General features: G+C 36.8%; 1 protein-coding gene across 2 annotated transcripts in view; it reads right to left on the bottom strand.

The window, feature by feature from the left end:
* Positions 1 to 5,082: 5,082 nt before the first annotated feature.
* Positions 5,083 to 20,807, bottom strand: part of slc18a2 (solute carrier family 18 member 2) — a 29,773-nt gene continuing 14,048 nt past the window's right edge. For both annotated transcript variants that reach the window (XM_088635465.1, XM_088635466.1), the window contains 11 exons: positions 18,742 to 18,834; positions 18,135 to 18,224; positions 18,007 to 18,050; positions 15,827 to 15,887; positions 15,227 to 15,322; positions 14,356 to 14,434; positions 13,548 to 13,599; positions 12,440 to 12,503; positions 11,184 to 11,303; positions 10,198 to 10,331; positions 5,083 to 8,953 (listed from right to left, as the gene is read on the bottom strand). In XM_088635465.1, coding sequence (XP_088491591.1) covers positions 8,843 to 8,953; positions 10,198 to 10,331; positions 11,184 to 11,303; positions 12,440 to 12,503; positions 13,548 to 13,599; positions 14,356 to 14,434; positions 15,227 to 15,322; positions 15,827 to 15,887; positions 18,007 to 18,050; positions 18,135 to 18,224; positions 18,742 to 18,834 — 944 coding nt within the window. In that variant the 3' untranslated portion in view covers positions 5,083 to 8,842. The remainder of the gene's footprint in view (positions 8,954 to 10,197; positions 10,332 to 11,183; positions 11,304 to 12,439; positions 12,504 to 13,547; positions 13,600 to 14,355; positions 14,435 to 15,226; positions 15,323 to 15,826; positions 15,888 to 18,006; positions 18,051 to 18,134; positions 18,225 to 18,741; positions 18,835 to 20,807) is intronic.

Here is a 20,807-nt window from a genome sequence, read left to right as displayed (position 1 = left end):
TTTCCGTAATAGACAGTTTTTCTTTGTTCAAAAAGGAAAGGTTCAGCACAGCTCAGCAAACCTATCTAATATATAACTTTAGTTTTCATACCTATGGACACCTCATACATACCCATGGAGAATGCTCTGCCCTGCAAGGCATATGACAGAAGCATAAAGCCAGCCGGGAACAACCTGTATTTGGCATCAGGACAGAAAGGATGTCATTTACGTTGTTCTCTTGGGGATTGATCAAAATGAAATTCCCAAATGCATCTGTTCTGAATAGACTTTGATTTTAACATTCCTCCAGGTGTGATGACTGTACACTTAGACAACAGAGGGGCACAAAGAGTGAATTTTTTCTGTTAATTGTTTAGTTTAAAATGTTTTTTTTTTAATTCCTGGGAAATGTCAATTTAATGGTCGGAGTAAATCGGTTTGTTGCACTTTATTTATACAAGGGCATAAAGGCTGGAATCCTATCCTTTTAGTAACACAGGGTCTCTTTGATTTTAGCTAAAAACACGACTCAGGGGACAGCAGATTCTCATCTAAAAGGCACTATGGGAAACATACACTCCACACTTACTCAATATGCTCAAGTATTCAGCAGTGACAGTAGTTTAAATTCTCCAGAACTCTTAAAAAAGGATGGACTTTCACATCCTGTCTTTCACTGAAATTTCTTCATTAAGCTGAAATCAGAATCTTAAATGTGTCACAGGATAATTGGTTTCCCTACTGCAGTCCCCATTTATTTAGCTGGTAAGTTACAAGCCTCGTGTCCCAGACACCAGAAGGCTTAGACCTTTAAAAATAATAAAATGATCATTGTTCTCAATGTACATTCATTCTCTTTGTTTAAGCAGTGTATTTTAAACTCATGCGGTTGCATCTGTAAATGACAGTGAGGTCTTTTTATGGCAATGCTTTTGAATTTAATTCTCTAACTAATCAGGAGGTTGTAAGTTGGTTTTTTTTTCTGAAATCTGTTTCTGGGCAGTTTGGCAATGACCAATGTTGTATTGTGAGAGCACTGCATATGCAAAATTACTGGAAAGAAACAAAACCTGTTTTGAGACCTGGATTAGAAAGACTATTATTTTTTTGTCTAAATTTTACCAATGAAGCAGAAACACTGGCTTAAATAATTGTCAGTTACTATTATTTAGTCAAAATATGTATATCTTGTTGTTCTCGCTTTAGTGATTGCTTTTGTTGTAAGAGGATACTTTTTTAACTTTGGGGGCTAAGATGGGAAGCACGAATGCTAGACAGTATTAATTTTCATTTTAAAGAAATAAAGCAAAAACCCTTGTATCTGCTGCTTTTCCCCAGTAGGACAGTAGATATACATGCATGTTGTATATTCACCGTTTAAGGGTGACATACTTAAGATAAGATTTGTCATAAATTTGATATTTTTCATTGTTGTTGCACATAAAGTATCTCACCATTTAGTTTATGTTCAGTGCTTGTCATTTCCCTGAGCAGATTTATGCTGATTTCTTAGTTCTGTGTCAAGCTTCCCCCTCTCTTATCTCACATACTTTGTTGTACCTACAGTAAAAAGTAGAGGCGGTGAAGTGAAGGTTTAGGGTTTTGCTGGTGTGCAAATACTGTATATGCTGCTGTGAAAATAGAAGCTGTTTTTAGATATGTATTTAGACACGGCTCAGAAGGCAGTTCTTGACTGAGGCGTATTTTTCACTTGAAGAACATAGCGACACTGGACCCTTTATTATGTAAAAAGAAGAAAAAAAAGCGCATATGTACAGCGTTGTTCCATGGTCTTACCTGACATTTAACCATATTTAAATGTTGTACTGAAGGATACTCTTGGCGGGCGCTTGAGAAAGAGTCCAGTCAACATGAATTTGGTCTGGGAGATCATTGCTATTGAACAGACAAAAACAGACACAAAAAAGGTTAGAGAGGATTCGGGATATGCAATCAAAAGCATTGGCACAACTAATCTGAAACTATTTTGAATAAATTGCCAATAATAAGTATAAGTAATCTACTTGTAACTCCACAAATGTTTTAATATTTTTCTTCAGTTGTTTCAGCAAACATTTTAAGACATGATGCACAGTGGTGTTGGGGAATGGGGAGCAGCCACAAGTCTGTTCATAAAATGGTACAATATTGAAATGAAATTAAGCTGTACAATAAAGATAATGACACCATTTCAAAATGTCAGGTATAAAAATATAACAAATACAAAGACATCGGTATCTCAGTGAAATTATCAACTAGAAGGTTCGTGTTTATACAACAAGAATGAATGTACTGTGGAAAAATGTTGACCGTTCTACTCTTACTGGGGACTTATGTGTATATACAGTACATGCATATATACTGTATACTGTATATATATACGTGCATATTGTATAAATCTGTGTATTAAGTCACTGGTGTACAGTTATTCAGGGTTCTTGGAAAATAGTTTCATTTTGTTTGGGGAAGATGTACAGTAAATAAGGGGCAATTGAGCGGAGGAGTGATCGTTAACACTTATCCTTTGAAAAATGTGCTCATATAACAATGATTGCCAATGTACAGTATATACACAGTGCAATACAAGAAAACAATATCAGCTACAAAGAAAGCATTGGAGGCCCTTCAGATAAAATTGGGGCAGGTGCTGAATTATTGTGAAAGCATACAGTATTACCAGAATTCAGAGAAGCAGAGCTGTTCATAGAAAATTGAGGGATAGTGGAATACATTTCTTTAATGCACTTTGAAAGCCAAAGCCTGTATTTGGAAATCACTGAACTAGAATTCTTTTTTACTTCATCAGGTTTCTGTTTACAGCTTTGTTGTCTTTTATGTCTGGATTCACTGTAAAAGTAGATAATTTAAGGAAGCCAGGATAAGAGAACACCACGGAAAATAGCAGGAAATTGAAATAAAAGCTGCAGTACATTTCATTTCCTGTAGATACATGGCTACTAATTTACTGTATACAAATGTTATATATTCAGATTTTGTGCAATATTTTTGTAGGAAAGACAGGTAAGGATGATGAAAGAGTGGATCTAGTCTGTGATCCCTCCTCCCACTGACGGCCACCCTTGCTTTCTTTAACTGGCTCTCTGTAATTGTAAAATGGACAAGTGACTTGAACCTGCAAAGAATGATTTATTTCCCTCTTACGCTGCTATGAGATCCCTAAAATCCAACATACTGTACCATGCTCAGATCCACTGTTTTTTCGTATTCTTATCCCATTACAATGATATATTAACATTGTCTAGCATTACTGTCTGCAGTTGAGCATTTTGCAAGAAAGATGTTAGGTAATAACATAGATCATGTAATCATGCATTACTGTACATAGCTGAAATAAACATTTATCTCACCTGAAAACAAGCTGAAGTCCTTGAATTGTGTCACATTCTCCATTTCCTCAGTCGGGATTTTGCGCTGACATTTGAAGAGTGAAAAGTATCTTTCTTCATCAGTTTTGATGCTTAACCTTTTCACTTAGTACTACAGAAAAAGCATTGCTATGGTAACATCCCAGATAAGTAAACCAGGTATTATAGGGCCTCTGTTATTATATTGCATACATTTGCAGTGTAATTTCTCTATTTTGACAAAAATAAAAGTACTGGTAAGTGATATTTTTCTAAGAAAAAATCTAGCACTAGAAGAAAGCAAAGCTTTTTCATGTTGATTGAACAGCAACTTTTTAGATTATTAATGTGTCAGTATTTTATTTTTTATATTTTCTTTCAGGAATTGTCAGTTATATCTTGCCAGTGTTACAGTAAGCTCGGAGTATAATACACATCCCTGGTAGGTAACAAAAATGTTACTAGTTGCTACTAGTTATTTTAAAGGAACATCTATTATTTAAACATCTGGCAAGTAATTACAACCTAGTACTTAGATGGACATGATGATTAGTATGTGGCTGTTTTTATTTTCTGTCTCAACATGTTCCTTTCATGTCCCTTAAATTCACACATTTCAGTACCCTTGCTTTCTTGAATTTGAATGGTTCAAATAGAGATCAGTTAATATTTTTAATATTATGCTCATTTGCCTAGTTTCTTATTTCTAAATAAAAAATAAAATTAGAAATCCAGAAGAAACCTAGGTGATACTTTACATCTAAAATCAGTAGTTGAAAATGGATTGGCAGACCTGTTTTTATAAACATATTACAGTACATATCATCAGCTTTAAACTGCAGTGTGTCTTCACAAAATGGCCTACTGCAAACTATGGCTGATTTCTACTACAGATTTATACTGGCAAAAGCTGCTCATTCCAGGTAACACTTGAGCCTGTCCTGTAGGCACGGAGCACAAAGGGGCCCTGAACTCCAATCCCTTGCAGTCCACTCACACTCTCAATGTAGAGACGCCAGTTACCCTGGTCAGTATTTTCTAGGAAGCTGGAGGAAACCAGAGTGCTCGCTCAAAACCCAGATGGCCCAAGTCTAGAATCGGACCCAGGACCCAATAGCTGGAAAGCAGCAGTACTAACTGCCTTGCCACCCCTTTTTTGTAGCATCTGGTACCAGATCATGTTAATTTGAAAGTGCTGGTTACTTAGGGACCTGAATGTTGCACTGCTTACTTTATTTTGTGCTTGTGTAACTTTGAGGGGACTTTCTGAATGGAAGCTGGGTATTTACTTTTAGGACCAGCTCACTGAAGTGAATTACCAAAACCTATTTAAATTATCCTAGAAGAAATTTGGAAATGGAAAACAAATTGGTATTTTGCATTGGAGTTATTGTCTACTCGTAAATCACCCCCAGTTCTGTAAACTGCTCACAGATCTTGGGTCCTGGGATGGAGTCAGGGGCACCTTCTGTGTGCAGTTTATGTTCTCCCAGTGTTTGTGTGGACTTTCTGCAGGTTCCCCGGATGGTTTGTCCCACCTCTAAATGTAGGTTTGTTCAGTTTTCTAGGCTAATCCACACTTTGTGTGCTATGGGCAAGAATGAATTACAGAGACTGAATAGTTTAAAGAAATGTTAAGCCTCCTGCTTCAGTATTTTCTTAAAACAAATGCTATATATTTAAGAACACTTAGTGGTTAAAATAAATTAATAAGGATTTATTTCACACAATGAACTGAGGCAATGACTCGGAAAACATTTATTGGGTTGCCCTATAAAGAACAAACATTTAGTACACAATTACACCTGAAGAACAAGGCCACTGTTTGATTTTTTTAAACCTTTACTGATGTGGTTTGTACAGGTTAGTTTTATTTTCAACTACACTAAACACAGCATGGGCTGACAAGTTGAGAGAAGGCACATATATATGTATTTTTTCTTATATACAAAAAATCATTGACTAAAAATATATATATGAACACTTTCCACAAGATATAATCACTCTAAGTAATGTTTTTTTGTTAAATCCATTGTGTTTAGTGCAAATAAGAACATAACAGCTTCGGCAAGAATAATATAGTTATGCGGCCACAGTGAAACATCTCACATTGTTCTGTGTAAATGTAGTAATACAACTTTAAAAAATGTCATTTTCTCATGTCTAAACTGAGCCCGGTCAAGATCATGTCTGAAGAGGAAAGGTAGTACAAGAATACAGTACAGACATCAAAGGGAAAGACTGTTGGCACTGAACTTTTACTTTGAACTATCTAAACACAGAAGTCGTCAAGAATGAAAACAGGTGTGATATTTCCATGCAGACACCCAGGACTCTTGTTCTGTGAGTATCAGTACTGAGCCTTAATGGAGCTGCTTTACACATTCCTGTAGTAACAGCCAGAACACCCTCAAGAATCCCTGATACAGCAGAGCTCTTGACGTTTTTCTCATGGACCACTGTGTTCTACAGTATATCAGTGGTTCTCTGTCCACTTAGGGACCCCTGTGTCTACTGGTTTTCATTCCAGCTAGGCCATTAATCTCTGCTCGTCACTGGTGCCTCTGACTGATCATGCTTGTTTGGTCATTTTTTTCTGCACTCAGACCTTGGTTTCAAAAACACCCTTTAGTACAGTATGTTTGAACAACTGAACTTTACAGAACCTTTATGCAGTTTCTCTTCTACTGTAAATAAAGAATCTGCTCCTTCATTTCTGACTAAAAATACTCCAGTTTTTGGTGGCCAGTTTATGATGAGCAAGTGTGAGTATTTTTCCTTGTTTCTGAGTTGTCAACTGTCTTTCCAAAGTCTAAAATTGACCCCCAAACTGAAATACTTCCTTAAACTAACAAAGACTGCTATTTAAAATAGTAATCGCATCACTCCTTGTTAAACCAGTATCTGTATATTTGCCAAATTATTGAATGCTGTTAAATACTATCAAATGTTCAATATCAAATGTTCTATCAAAGCAAATGTTCTTACACAGGTCTGTAATTTTGACTACAGAGATAAGGCGAAGGTGGACTGTAAGAGCTAAGGGTAGATGACACTAAAACTTCAATATAAGGCAAACTTGAGTTTGAGCTAAGACACATGACGTGTTGCAATGAATGCTAAAAAGGTAACATAAAAGTTCACACACTCAAACAAAAAAGATTGGCCATTCACAGCTGTTCTGATAGTGATGTGTCTAACTTGGGTTAAAAATGTCAGTTGTCATATCCACATTCTTTGCATTTAGTAATAAAAGAGTATTTTAATTTAATTGTGTAAAGATATCAGCTTTATGAAAAACAAAATGTCGTTCCTATGTTTGTTGAAAGGATTAGGCAGGTCGTTCATCATTCTGATTTGTACAATAAATGTAACGGGCATCTTTTGTTGATCCTGTATTTCATACAGATTTCCACGTTTCTCATTTAAAAAAAACTTGATTATAAATGTTACAGAATGAATTGCATACTTTTAACAGCTTTGCCTGCATCAATGCTACAAACTGCTATTGTCTTTCATGTTTTACAAATCAGCAATCAATTACTGGATGAACAGTAAACCCTGGCGGCTTTTAAAGGAATATTTTGATTTAGCAAACAGTTTACAGCCAGCAAAGCATATTTAAAATGTTCTTTAAATGGTTAAGTTTATTAATGCCAAATATGACTTCCCCAAATAGGAGGGTATTTCTTTAACAGTTTTAACAAGAGTATTCTTAGGTTTATAATGCAGAATTTCAGCACTAAAAGAACATGAACAAACAAGTTGTGAAAATTAATTACTGAAGGGTGTGTTAAAAAATGTAACCAGAACTGTTACCATTTCTGGTTTAATCAATCATATATAATACATTAGCATTTTAACATGGTTTCACTGAAGTTCGACAGAGTTAACAGTTGTGTAGAGTGCATTCCCTGAGCCTATGTAAAAGTTTTTTTTGTGTGAAGTTATTCAAGGTTACAATCCTCTTTGAGTCTGTTTAGTTTAGTGTTAGAGCTTATGCCAATTGTGTATGTAGCATTAAAAGAAATGATAGTCCTTCCTCTGTGTAGTGTGCTAGCCCATTGCAGGGTATCCCTACACAATACTTTCACCTGTTTAATACTCTTCCCAAAGATATTACAGTAAACTCCCTCTTTTTTGTATGCAATCCAAGATGACCATAAACGCCTTGTTAATGGCCATTTTAAAATCAGATCTTGTCACAAAGGACACTTTGGGACAGAATTTTAAAATCGTCATTAAATTGAAAGATATTACACTAATCCCTCATTAAATGAGCATGTACTCACTTAAACAAGCAATACACATGCATATCTAATTTTCTTACTCGAGTAATACAAGCTCAAAGATTGCATCTCATTCTTACAGTACATTTTTTTTCTTCTCTCAGCTGTTGTTGTTTTCTTGTTGTAACTATATTAAGAGACTTTATGGGTTTTATTTTAGCTATTGTGTAGAATATTTTTCTATCGATTTGTTTGAAAAAGTAAGTTCATATCTGGCTTTATATTAGCAAAAGCTACTTACCATTTATATCATTTTTTGTAACTACAAAAAAACTCAACATATTCAAATATTTGCAAAAAAAAAACATTTCCGAACAATTTATCTCCGATTCTCTGTTCTGAAAATAAGCAGCAACAATTTTACAAGGGTGTAATATTGCGCTTATGCTAATCTTCTTCATAGAAGTCATTTGAAAGAAGCATATTCTATAAATGCCTGAAACATACATCCATGAGTCAAGTCAAGAGGACAAGATACTTTTAAAGCCCCTTTTTACTCCACTGTGACTGGTTAATTTATCTTTATATAATCTTTGTATATTTACATGTATGAAGCTTAGCCTTTTTCAAAGAGACAGCCATGACCTACATTTAATATGTGCTTGCCAGGAGCAGGCACAAATGGAAATAGCTGGTAGTTTGATCTCTTACAATCATACAAGGCCTGAAGCGGACATCTGTGCAGAAGGCTGATATTTAAACCACAGGGTGCTGAAATGCAGCAAATCTAGACAAACCCACTTTGTAGTTTATTTAAATAGGAAAGGATCAGTACCTAAATATTAGTTGTAAATGTGAGAATGCAGCACTGGATTTTAAGCCCAAAGACACACCACTCATAGCAGAAACTTTTGTTTATAATTATATAATTATTATTATAAATTTCTAAATAACATGTATAGTATTCAACACAAGCCTGATATTTTTTTATTTAAAACTCTCAACAAATTACAAACTTTGCTTGCAGAAAGTATAACCTCCACTGATCTTTGTTTCCATTTAGGTGGGGCTAAAGGCCAGTTAGATTGTTTTAAAAACCGGGTTGTGATGATGGGGCAACAAGAACAGCTTTGGTTTGCTTCAGTGATGCAATAATGGTACATTTAAAACATACTTTCTTAACAGGATGATTACATGGAAACATTGCTTTTCTTATAAAACAAAATAGATATTCTCAAGGGTCACATACATGTCTGGCATCTGTTGTTACTCATCACTTTCTGACTCTTCCTCTTCACCCATCTGGTAGTGCTGCATGCTGTCCTGGGTCGTGTACATTCGGGTTTTCACAGGACAGTTGTGATCCATCAGAATAGCCTGGGCAAAAAGCATTGAATGCAATAAATTAGGTTATCTGGTACTCTCTTGTAACAAATGGTTCAGAGTTACAAAATACTCCCATTTCTCCTCCCTAGTGGCTCAGCGAATGCACAGAATGGGTCCCAGTGCAGTGATAATAATAATAATAATAATAATAATAATTGCTTACACTTTTTTCTTTTTTCTGGACACTCTACTCAAACCTTTACAGGTAATGGGGACTCCCCTCCACCACCAATGTGCAGCCCCTCCTGGATGATGTGACGGCAGCCATAGTGCGCCGGAATGCTCACCTTGGCCAGGACGCCGGGGTTACACCCCTACTCTTTTCGAGAAACACTCTGGGATTTTTAATGACCACAGAGAGTCAGGACCTCAGTTTTAAGTCTCATCCGAAGGACAGCGCCTGTTTACAGTATAGTGTCCCCGTCACTATACTGCGGCATTAGGACCCACAGAGACCACATGGTGGCCACCCCCTACTGGCCCACTAACACCTCTTCCAGCAGCAACAATAGCTTTTTCCTATCCAGGTCAGACTCACACCTGAGTTTCAGTGGGTTGGCAGTAGTGAGTTGCAGGGTGACATGGATGCTGACAAGGACTATTGACCTGCTGCTGCTCTGGACTAGAAAAAGTCTAGGTGGGGAACATGTACATTATCTAATTTCAATATAAAATGAAACAAACTATTACTTCTGTGTACAAACTAGACTTAAAAGGAATCTTGTAACAAATCTACAATTAGGGTTTGAAAGCTAAAAATCAAGACAAGGTATCTATCCCCTATTTTTCTGTGTGTTTTGCTGTATTACTGCTTTCCTTCAGCCAAAAATGCAAGATAACATTGAAGACCTGCACTGTTCTTCAATACAACGTCCTTTGCTTCACTAACAATAGCAAAGAAAAACCGGCCACGCAGAACAAAAATAAGCCAGACAACTTTTACTTGTCCCTTTGCAGCCTACGCATGCTGATGCTGCTACCTACTTGAACTTCTAGGATACTCTATCTTGACTAGGCCCATCCAGCACTGGATTGGTGCTTTACATAATTGCGTTTAGCCAGTTGTGTGCCATCAGTTTGCAAAACCTTGTGACAGGTGGGTTTTAACATATGCCAGACATATGCCAGCAACCGCGTTCTTCAGCTTCCTAAAAGCCTGTGGTCTGTGACAGAATCCTACAGTGCCAGCCGTATTAAGGTCCTGCTGATGTCAACCAAACAGACTCAGTTCTTACCATCTTCTCCTCTTTGGCTGGCGGACTCCTCAGAAAGAAGCAGAGGGGTGCAAAGAGAATGTCCACAATGCCTATGATGGTCATCAGCCAAGGAAATCCGATACTTTTAGCAATGGCACCTCCCGCTGAGGGACCTTGACAGCATCAACGGAAACATGAGGAAAAGCCCCTCAAATTAAAGGTCAAGCAAGAAGCTACTGCAAGCAAGGACACTGTGATGTAAGTACATGACATTGATTGTTTGGGGGGTTAAATGGTAGTACGACATTACTTCCTATTTTTAGCACTTAAAATGTACAATATCAATTTACTGTTTTTTGTTACAAAGAAAAACCTATAGCATGCCCAGTTAAAGCTGATTATTTTGCTCCCTTTCCTCCACAGTTTTGTTGATTATCACAATGACACAATCCATTCCAAGTAAAGCTTTAGCACATTTTGTACATATATGTACATATTGTACAGTATCCATTATATTGTATTTATAGAGCATCAGATCCTTTGCATTCACTTCACTCACAGGTTATCACATTTACTCTACCTAAACTTGTCAAAAATATCTGTTCAAATGGCATTATGAATGCAATTGCTAGTGCATTGTTATGAGAGATTGTCGCCTATGAGTTTTGTGTTATTATTGCTATGATGTTTTTTTCCCTTGGAAATTAATTGGAAAATAATATCATCACAAAATAATACATTACAACAATTGCAAAGTGGCAAGATTTTTTCATACCCTGTAGAGCTGCCAGACTTTTACTGCCATTCCAGTTAGCTTCTCACGAGGGTATAAAGGAACATTTGCCAGCATTTTTTTGGTTTGGTCAAGGTATACCTGTGAAGTGTGGTTATACTCAGTAGTCATAAACTCAAAGTTTTCCAAAACATAATATCCTGCAAAAACGTAAGATAAATAGCTTTTCTCTTGACATCAAAGTTAATAAAATGCTTTTTAAATGTTATCTGAAACCAAAGAATTGACTTACCTAAAGCAAATCCCATGCAGAAGGCCACATCTGCTATTGCGTACACACTCCCATAGACAGAAACATGGCGGAGGTCAACGAGGTAACCCATTATTGGCATCATGGAAGAATCAACCATCCCTGTTGAGAGGCAAAGACACACAGAAATGTATCTCCTTATATTACACAATTGGTGGAGGTCTGTTATTCATTGGGGTGGCAGTAGGAAAGCGTAGTTGCCCAACAGCTCCAGGTTGCTGGGTTCAGTTCTGACATCAGGAGTTTGGGTGGAATTCACATATTCTATTTGAAGCCTTCATGGGGCAGGAAAGATTTTGGCATTCTCCTCTTCTTTTTAGGCAAGTTTGATTTTTCAGTGCAATTCTGTCCACTAACTAGTACATTAGGTGGTAGTGATTGCTTGAGTTACATGGTAGGTTTTCTAAGCTCTTTTCTGCCATCAGACCTTTTGTGCCGATGTCAATGCGTAACATTTACAGTATGTCTCTGTTATGAGTAAATGGGCAGGAGTGCTATACAATGTTCTCCTGTTCTCTAACACTTTATTTTAGGGGTAATCAGGAGGCAAGTATTAATACTTTAATACCAATTCAAACATGTTTAGTGCTAGTTCATGACTAATACATAATGCATGACACTATCTTGAAACGTGTTTATGACTGACAACAGTTAATAAGTACTTAGCTAAGTATTATAGAGGGTCTGTCCATCATTTGTTACTGTTATTCATGAAGACTTGACTTACAAGTTACTCCTTAAAAAGATTTTTCATTTGAAAATTTGCGAAACTATTACAAGAAAACACATATCAGAAGCAAATTACCCCTATACCACAGCTGAGTTGTTTCATAGAGGTGCATCAATCTTTATGTGTTTTGAGATACAGGTACAGTATGTGAATACAATTGTTGCAAAACAGCACATTGTACCGATTTTCATTTAGTGAGTATGTGTCAATTTTTAAAAGCCTTGAATGCTAATGATTTTAACATAATTCTTAAGATACTATTATAAAAGCCTATTACGAAATATGAAAGTGAGTTTAGTAAATATCTTTTGGAACATTAAAGAGAAAATTAGATACAGATGAAGATGCACAATAAGGTACATGGAGCTGTCCTAAAACGAATTGTGAATTTCAAGATGATGTGAGCCTAAGCTGTAACAGATTTTATGATATAGGGAAGCATTCAATTAGTGAGTTTTCATGCCTCTCAACTTTAGAATAATAGAACAGTCAAGCATAGCTTACTCACCAATTGCAAAACCAACTCCAAAATTAGGTACAATCAATCCATAAATGTTTTTGGCAAACGGTACCTGGATAATACAAAAAGGGCCACATATAATTAAGGAACATAAATGATGGAAAACTAACCCTTTTGTCAGCTACATTGTAATCAACTCCTACTGATAGTTTTGAATGAACCTAGTGTAGGCAATATAAGTAATAGTTCAAAAGTCCACAGTTGCGTCCTTAACAACTTTGGAACACAAAACCAAAATTTCTGACTTAACTGAGGGATTTTTTTAATAGCTGTGAAAACAACTCTTTTTCATTAAATGAGCATTTACCACGGCAAGTATCTCAGAGCACACAACAAATGAAAAGACTGTATCAGGCTACTCAATAATTTAAATGAATTCAAGTATTCAATAATAATGCCAATAGAAACTGCAGTATATTTGTATTTTAATAATTAGAACCTCTAACAATGTCAAGTACTGTACCTTCCATGTTGTATACAGTGTACTGAGTGATTTAGATTTGATTTGACAAATTGTGCATCACTCCTTTGGCATTGCTGTTAACTCAAAGAGGGCAATGTGGAAGAGATGGAAGTGAAACATCACTGAATCCTGTTACAGGGAGTTTGTCCCAGTGCTTGAGCACACTGCTCAAAGAATTAATTAAATCAAAAGCAAATAAGGAGAACATCATTTAGTCTGTGAAGTAGAGCTCCTTCTTGGAGGTGTGTAACTGCACATCATTTACACCTTTACATGATTTGTTTTGAGTTAAATGATGGCTCTAAACTGGTCTGTCATACACGGGACCTTGTTAAGTGTTCTGATATTTCAATAGTTTGGAATTGCTGGACTATATCCTGTCACACAGTTTGTTGAATATGACAGTATGTAATTTGTTATATCATCATGAAGGCACTGTTGGTTTTAGCTCTTTAATATACACAACAAAAAGTAAATATTGTACCCTCTCCAGTCTAGTTACTCCATATATGCATCCTTCCACCTTCCAGATCTGGGTAATCCATAATTCAGGGGCCACAATTCAAACATTCTGAAGTGTTTATCTGAAGGAAGTGCAGGTTTCAGAACAGATACAGTATGCAGAATACTTACACATAAGATACTTATCCCCACAAGTAGCATTCCAATGAGAGAACACAGCCATCTGTGAGGGAGTTAAGAGTTGGTAAGTAACTAGCAGAGACAAAGTGATGGACCAGAATTGTTATTGCACTGTTCACTCTTTAGAATATTGCTTTTCAAAGATTAAAACAGACCTGGCTCAAGATGTGGCCAGGGGTCCATTTTTTTAAGGATAATATACTTTATTATTTAGGATGAAGGCACAAAGTAATCACTGTCTGCAAAAATATAGTCAGAAGTACTTAACATAATATTATTGTTTTGCTCTACACTTTTTCACACCTGTTATGCAGTACCTAAATATGCCATCAGAGTAAGTAAAATGCTAACAAGCACTCAGGTGAAGAATATAAAAAATACACAGATTGACAAAATATATAAGGATGGATTGGAAAAAATGAAACTCAACAAAAAATGTTTACCACTGTATATTATGAAGTGTCTTAGAATAGGGCAAACGGTGGACACACCATCACTCATTGTTAATTCCTCCAATTATACAAAAAGTGCCATAATTGCTCTTGTCTTACACCACACCTTAGTTGGTATTGAAAGAGAATTAGAAAGGACCAAGCTGGAGCTTGTGCAGTTTCACAGCACAACAATAAAAATTAGCAAACAGACCAATGTCCCTGCGAGTCCCCAGGCAGTCAGTGCCTATGACTTCATTACAGAGGTTCTGCAAATTTCCTGACAAAATAAGAGAGAAAGTGTGCTTTGCTGGTACAGAAATTGAAAGGGATGGTGAGGAGATGATAAAAAGTGCAATTTCCCATACCTGCCCATTTTGTGCGCAAGTATACCAAAGATGTTGGTTCCAATAAGATAGGAGATGCTAGCTGGTAGGAAAGCAACGCCTGTCACAAAATAATAGTGAGATAACAGGGAATATGTTATCAGAGTCTCAATCCACAGTCTGTTATGAAAGGAAGCAGTGCTCCCAGAGAAGTATTGATAATGGTTCCTTAGACAATGCGCACCATACTCTGCTAAGAATGGCACTCTCATTTCCTGCTTCTTCTAGATCCACTATCTGCCTCTAATGAGCTGCACACCATCCACCTTTATAATCCATGAATCTCTGTATGTTCATGGAACCCATGGATTCTAGGACTATAACATTAGAAATATATACAGTATATACCATTTACAGTATATTAGAGCGTAATTATAAAATGTGATCAAGTATTTAGATTTTTCAAATGATATAGTTTCAAATGACAGTCTTTTAAGTTGCATTTTGGAATTCAGTGTCTATTGTTCATCATTAGCTGAAGTTTCATTATTACTGTTTAATCAATTCCTTGGTTTATAATAAAATCGAGGCCCCGCAAAGGATGAAATCAGAATTTCAACCAACCTTTCAAATTTCAAATGTCAAATGACTGGGGCTTTCGGTTTAACAGACTCTTTTTGGTCTGAAAATTTGAAGATGGGTGATTTTGAGGATCTGATTTCATCCAATCCATAGACATAAATACTGGTTTCTAACAAAGACATCAAAATAAGGTGGATACGGGTATAAGACATTTGTCTAAAAATTTTTATTAACCTTGATAGCATTTAAGGAATACTCCACAAAAGCCCCTTGGCAAAGGAACCCTACACCTTCAAGGATTAATCATGCCAAGCGTGATGGAATAAAATACCTAGCTGCCACTTCCTTGAGCACATTGTCTCCATCATCCAAATTGGTAACGCAGGCTCCAGCATAGCAATGGCCATATTTGCAAAACAGATGGACCCTAGGAATAATGTAATTGATAAGTGTTAAGCCTTTTATTTCACCCTCTTTCACCAATCTCCACTGTTGTCTAAAACATGAAACGGCCTTTTTCCGACATAATACCCTCTATTAGCTCAACCTCAACAAACAGGCTGATAATTGATGTGGTGGGAGGACTCACTGGCACAGATGTGTTTCAGCACTTTAATGGTAACAAAATCTATTCTGACAGTGAAAGCCCAATTAAAATCCAGTATGCTTCTTTTTTTTCAAATTTGGGCTCTTCCTTTCACATCGAAGGGCTAGACCTGTTTCTGTGCTTTGTGATGGAGAATTCAGCAAATTAAGATATTTTCTTTGATTTTGTTTTTTGAACACATTAATTTTTTGTAAATACCATGCCACATTTGATATAAATTAGAGTCACAATGTGAAGGGTTAGTCATTGTGTCAGAATCTATGACCAGTTTTTTTTTTGTCCTGCTCATCAGCCCTGCTCCAATGTTGTGGTTGGCAGTATTACCTGCAGCAATCAGAATGTAGGGATCCTTCAAGAGTTTCAGTAGCGGGGTCCCCTTCTGACTCTGTAAAACAGCAACAAAAAAGAAAAGAAAGGGAAGCGAAAGAAGAACCATATTCACTACAAAGAAATATGGTAGCTGAAAGTTCTGTTGCTTACAGATCTAGTTTCATGAAGATGGACAACTTATCCTTGTGATGGAAGGGTGTTCCTTCAAATAAATGTTTGTATTAATAATAATAATAATAATAATAATAATAATAATAATAATAATAATAATAATAATAATAATTATTATTATTATTATTATTATTATTATTATTATTATTATTAATTGCTTACACTTATATAGCGCTTTTCTGGGCACTCCACTCAAAGCACTTTACAGGTGATGGGGACTCCCCTCCACCACCACCAATGTGCAGCATCCACCTGGATGATGCGACGGCAGCCATAGTGCGCCAGAACGCTCACCACACATCAGCTATCAGTGGGGAGGAGAGCAGAGTGATGAAGCCAATTTATAGATGGGGATTATTAGGAGGCCATGATTGGTAAGGCCCAATGGGAATTTTGGCCAGGACAAAGTAGGGGTGTAATTTGGCCATTACACACCTACTCTTTTCGAGAAACACCCTGGGATATTTAATGACCACAGAGAGTCAGGACCTCGGTTTTATGTCTCATCCGAAGGACGGATTAAACTTGAAAAAACTCGATTAGTTTTGAACAATTGGAGAGATGCTCCTGCAAGGAGGCAAGCTGAATTAATAAATGTTCATCAGCATTTTTGAAGAAAATAAAACAATGGGTGGAAAGCAAGTTGCCATAGATTTTCAGAGCAAAGAGGTAGGCTGTTAGTTGGATGATGATCCATATCACCTGTTTGACTGGGGTGATGTGCACATACTGTAGATGCTGTGTTTTTTATTCTTTATGTCAAACAAGGGCTTCAATTTCATCTGGCTGTTAGATGCTTTTGCTCAGACCACAAGCAGAGATGCACAACACAAGCTGACAAAGGGGAACGTATGACTAACAAGATTGCTGCTTTTAATTATAGCCATTATCTTTGGAAGTGTTGATGTTTGGTGTTAAATATCAAGAATGTACATGATAGTTTAGAATTGAAATTCTCCAACAAAAAGACACATTCTATTGGTTTGCATCTAGTGAAGGTGAACACAAAACCATAAATATCAGAAATTATTATTTTTTTCCAGTACCTCTGATTACTTAACCCTTGCTAGACCTTCTCGCCTGGTGAACTCAGAACATGATTATTAATTACCTCTATCCAACTAATTCTGCACAGATTTTGTTAGCAATTTTCATCTTGCTTCAACAGGCAGAAAAGGTTGGATAGCTACTGAAGAGCTGTGCCTAATTAATGAGGAATTGTTCATGTAGTGTTTCTGCTACAATGCAGCAGCATCTCTGCACTGATTTCTAAATGCAGTCGTGAGATCTGGTATTTGTGTGCTAAAAGATCTTACAGTTTTCTTTCCAATTAAACTCTTCATTGCTCAATTAAAATGACTAAGACTGTTTTTTTAGAAAAAACAGGGCATTTTCAATTTAACACTTATTTTCCAGTAGTAGGTGAATCTGACCAAGTATATCAAGTATTTCTCCGGTATATTATAGTCTTTTCACATTTTCATTGTAATTAAAAAGTATTTTTAACATCAGTACAGTTTTATTTCTTATGATTTACCATGGAAATTTCAGAATTTACACTGATATACAATAGAGCACAACAAGTGCAAAAAAATAAAATAATTTAAGATCTGTGCAGAATAATGAATGCAGATTTTTGGTCGTTAGCAGTATTCCGTAGCTTTAAATATGTAAGAACAAGTGACGGCTCGTTCCAATTAACATTTTAAAAAAAACATCACCTGTGCAGAAGAATATTTATCTCGCACAGCAGAATAGAGAGGATGAGGCGGCATTGATGTACTGTATAAATCTTTAACCTTTAACTTTATATTGTATAAACTGAAAATGTGACAATGATTGGATGATATTTTGTGTGAAACACAAATGTCTCATTTAGTGACGTTAAAAAAAGGCATTTTTTTAAAAAAGATAGTTGTATTTTTACATCCAATGAATTTGGGTTGGGTGAATTAAAGAAGGTGGTACGATTTCCTTTCTGATATCATTGAAGTGGCACTTACTTCTGGCTCTGCTTTGGAGGGCTGGAGAACAAAAAGCTGGAGAGCTGTGAAGGGAGGGTGAAAAAAATAAGGTTGACTCAGGGAAAAAAGAGAGCACATCTGTGTATGTGAACTGTTATTAAACTAACCTCCATCTAGCAAAGTCAGTACAGCTAAGATCAGGAAAGGTGCAGTCTTCCCCACAAACTCGTACATCACACTGCCAAATGGAGGGCCAACTAAGAGAAAAAACAGAACAGCAATGTTTTTGGTACTCTCCATCAGTATTGAACATTTCTTTGATTTATCTACACAGCCATTTGCAGTTTTGGTTTCATTAGGCAAACTGAACACATACATCAGTAGAAATGTTTAGTTTCATACATCTAATCTCTGTGAGTTGAAGTTAAGCTTTGCCATATCTTTAATAAACAAACTCCCAGTGCGAAAAAGCCTGCAGCTAAACTGACCATTACAGTTGGCCATCATGACCTTCTTGGATATATGGTAAAGTTATTAGCAGAAAAGGGATTCAGATGTGTCCTTTCAAGTGGGTTGTGCCAAGACTTTAGGTCATGTTTGTATCACACAGAAAGTAATATATAGCACAAAGTTATTATCAGAAGGGAATACTAGGTCTGAAAAAGGATAGTTTTGCTTTTCTATCCTCAGTCTTTTATAATTGATGACATATGCTTCACATTCTCTTTAGTTTCTGAACATTATTGTGAAGGTGTATTAGAGCATTGTACCAACCTAGCACTCCCATGGCCAAACCTCCTAGTGCAATCCCCATGGCATTGCCTCGCTCTTCATCATCAGTGTAGACACTAGCAAGCATCCCCATTCCTCAAAACAAAGAATGCAATTCAACCCATTTTAAATCTGCCATCAATCAGCCAGCATTGCAGCCATCACCAGAGTGTCAGACGCTGAAATTTGGTATGGCTGCAGAGCAAGAAGTGGCGCATGTTGTAATTTAGTGTGCCATATAGATATTTTTAAAATATTCTGCTGCATAAATGAGCACTGTGCATCACATGATTATAATTGTGTGTTTTTTCTCTTTTTGTTTCTGTTCTTCAATTATTTTGATTAGTTCAGTCTAAGCCTTTTATATGACTTTAAAGTGACTGCCAATCAGTATACTGGTGAGTGAAGCTTATCAAGAATAATTTAGTGAACTTGAATACAACTCTTTAGATCACTGGTTCTCAAACTGTGGTCCGCGGGCTGACCTAATCAGCTTTCTTAAAGTAAGTTTAAGTCAGAGGAAAGAATATTGTAGCGTCCGCTACGAAGGGGCTCCCCCTAGGAGCACTGTTAAAAACTGCAAGCTGTAAATTGTGGGTAAATGTGTGTTGGTTCTAGGTATCGGGGTTTCACCAACTGTTAAGGGGACTGTGCGGGTCAGTCATGGGGCGAGCACCAGCCTAGTTGCAGGCTTGGCTGGCTTGAGGGTCTGCTGAAAGGGCAAAGTTTCCAATCATTCTCTTTGGCTGTACCCCTCTGTTGTCTTTGTGTTTTAATGAAGCTTGAATTACGCCGGATCACCTCACCTCTTCATTCTCCCCATCAGCGCCTATCGCTTCAGTGTTTTAGTTTTATGCACCACGAATGAAATTATGTCACACATTGAAAACGAGCCAGTTTGGCGACGACGTCCTTGCCGCCGTGCAGCAGTCTGTTGTCGTTAGTGATGCACGAAACCCCCGCACCCGCCCGACCCGATTTAAAATAATAGTGAATAGTGAAGTACTGACCCGAAGCCGGTCCGAACCCGCTCCATATTTAAAACAATATTCGAACAAACATTTGATCAACATTTATTGAAACAGCATATCCAGATTCCTTGTTTTAAACAGACTAAAGTAGCCTCGTCTTGTGACTGTCATTTTTGTAAAGTGCTTCACAATTGATGCAGATAACGTAACATGTGCTTTTTTCTTCTGTTGTGCTGACTAGCTCGCCAAACTTGCCCCACCTGGCTCTTTTTTTCCCCTCCTTCTTCTTTATTTTTATCTCACCGTTCTGGAGTTGTGTCCTGATCTGCTCTAACGAGGTTGCCATTATGGTTTTTTTTTTCTTTGTAATACACTGTTGTCTCTTAGCTTACGTTTTCTACCACTTTGCCTTGTGATACAACCAATTGGGGCTTAAATATGGTAAAACGTCAGTTTTAAGCCTTAAAATCACTTTAATTTAAGATACAAATGATCGGTTTTATGCAATATTTTGCTTTTGGTCACATATCAACCCACATCCGCCCAACCTGATCTAAATTTCTTTCTGAACCCGAGTCAACCCGCCCATCACTGGTTGTCGTAATTGCGTGGTTACGCTGTTTACGTTTTGATGTTAGTGTGGTTCGACTGTTGCACTTACTATTGTTCATACCGTTTTGTTCTTACTTTTGAATATCTAACTTTTAGTTTGAAAGTTTAAAGTGTAATGTAAAGGAGCAGTCAAAGCAGAAGGGTTATTATGGATCACTGGCTCAAATCTGGGACTCTGAAACGCAAATATAGCAAGGATAGTGACAGCGCAAGTGCGAGTAAGCGCAGGATAGAAGTGAAAATGCGGTTGAGGTCATTTGTGAATCATACCAGCCGTGCTGTAATTCTAATTCCAACAGTTTGATAAATGTGATGTGCAAGGAAGCAGAAGGTGTGCTTGATGTGATGTCTTCGTGTGTTTCCGGACATGAAACTCAAGTTGTACAGCTTGGATCCAGATATCAACTTCTCTGATTGCTCAACAAAAGCAGCTCCATTCTTCACATTACAGTTAACATTTTAAGTAATAAAAACATTTGCAAAACA

The sequence above is a fragment of the Lepisosteus platostomus genome, chromosome 6 (assembly GCF_059453375.1).
Source record: "Lepisosteus platostomus isolate fLepPlt1 chromosome 6, fLepPlt1.hap1, whole genome shotgun sequence".
In the NCBI taxonomy this organism is placed as follows: domain Eukaryota; kingdom Metazoa; phylum Chordata; class Actinopteri; order Semionotiformes; family Lepisosteidae; genus Lepisosteus; species Lepisosteus platostomus.
Note: the sequence above shows the minus strand (reverse complement) of the source record. Positions and strands in the feature narration are given on the sequence as shown.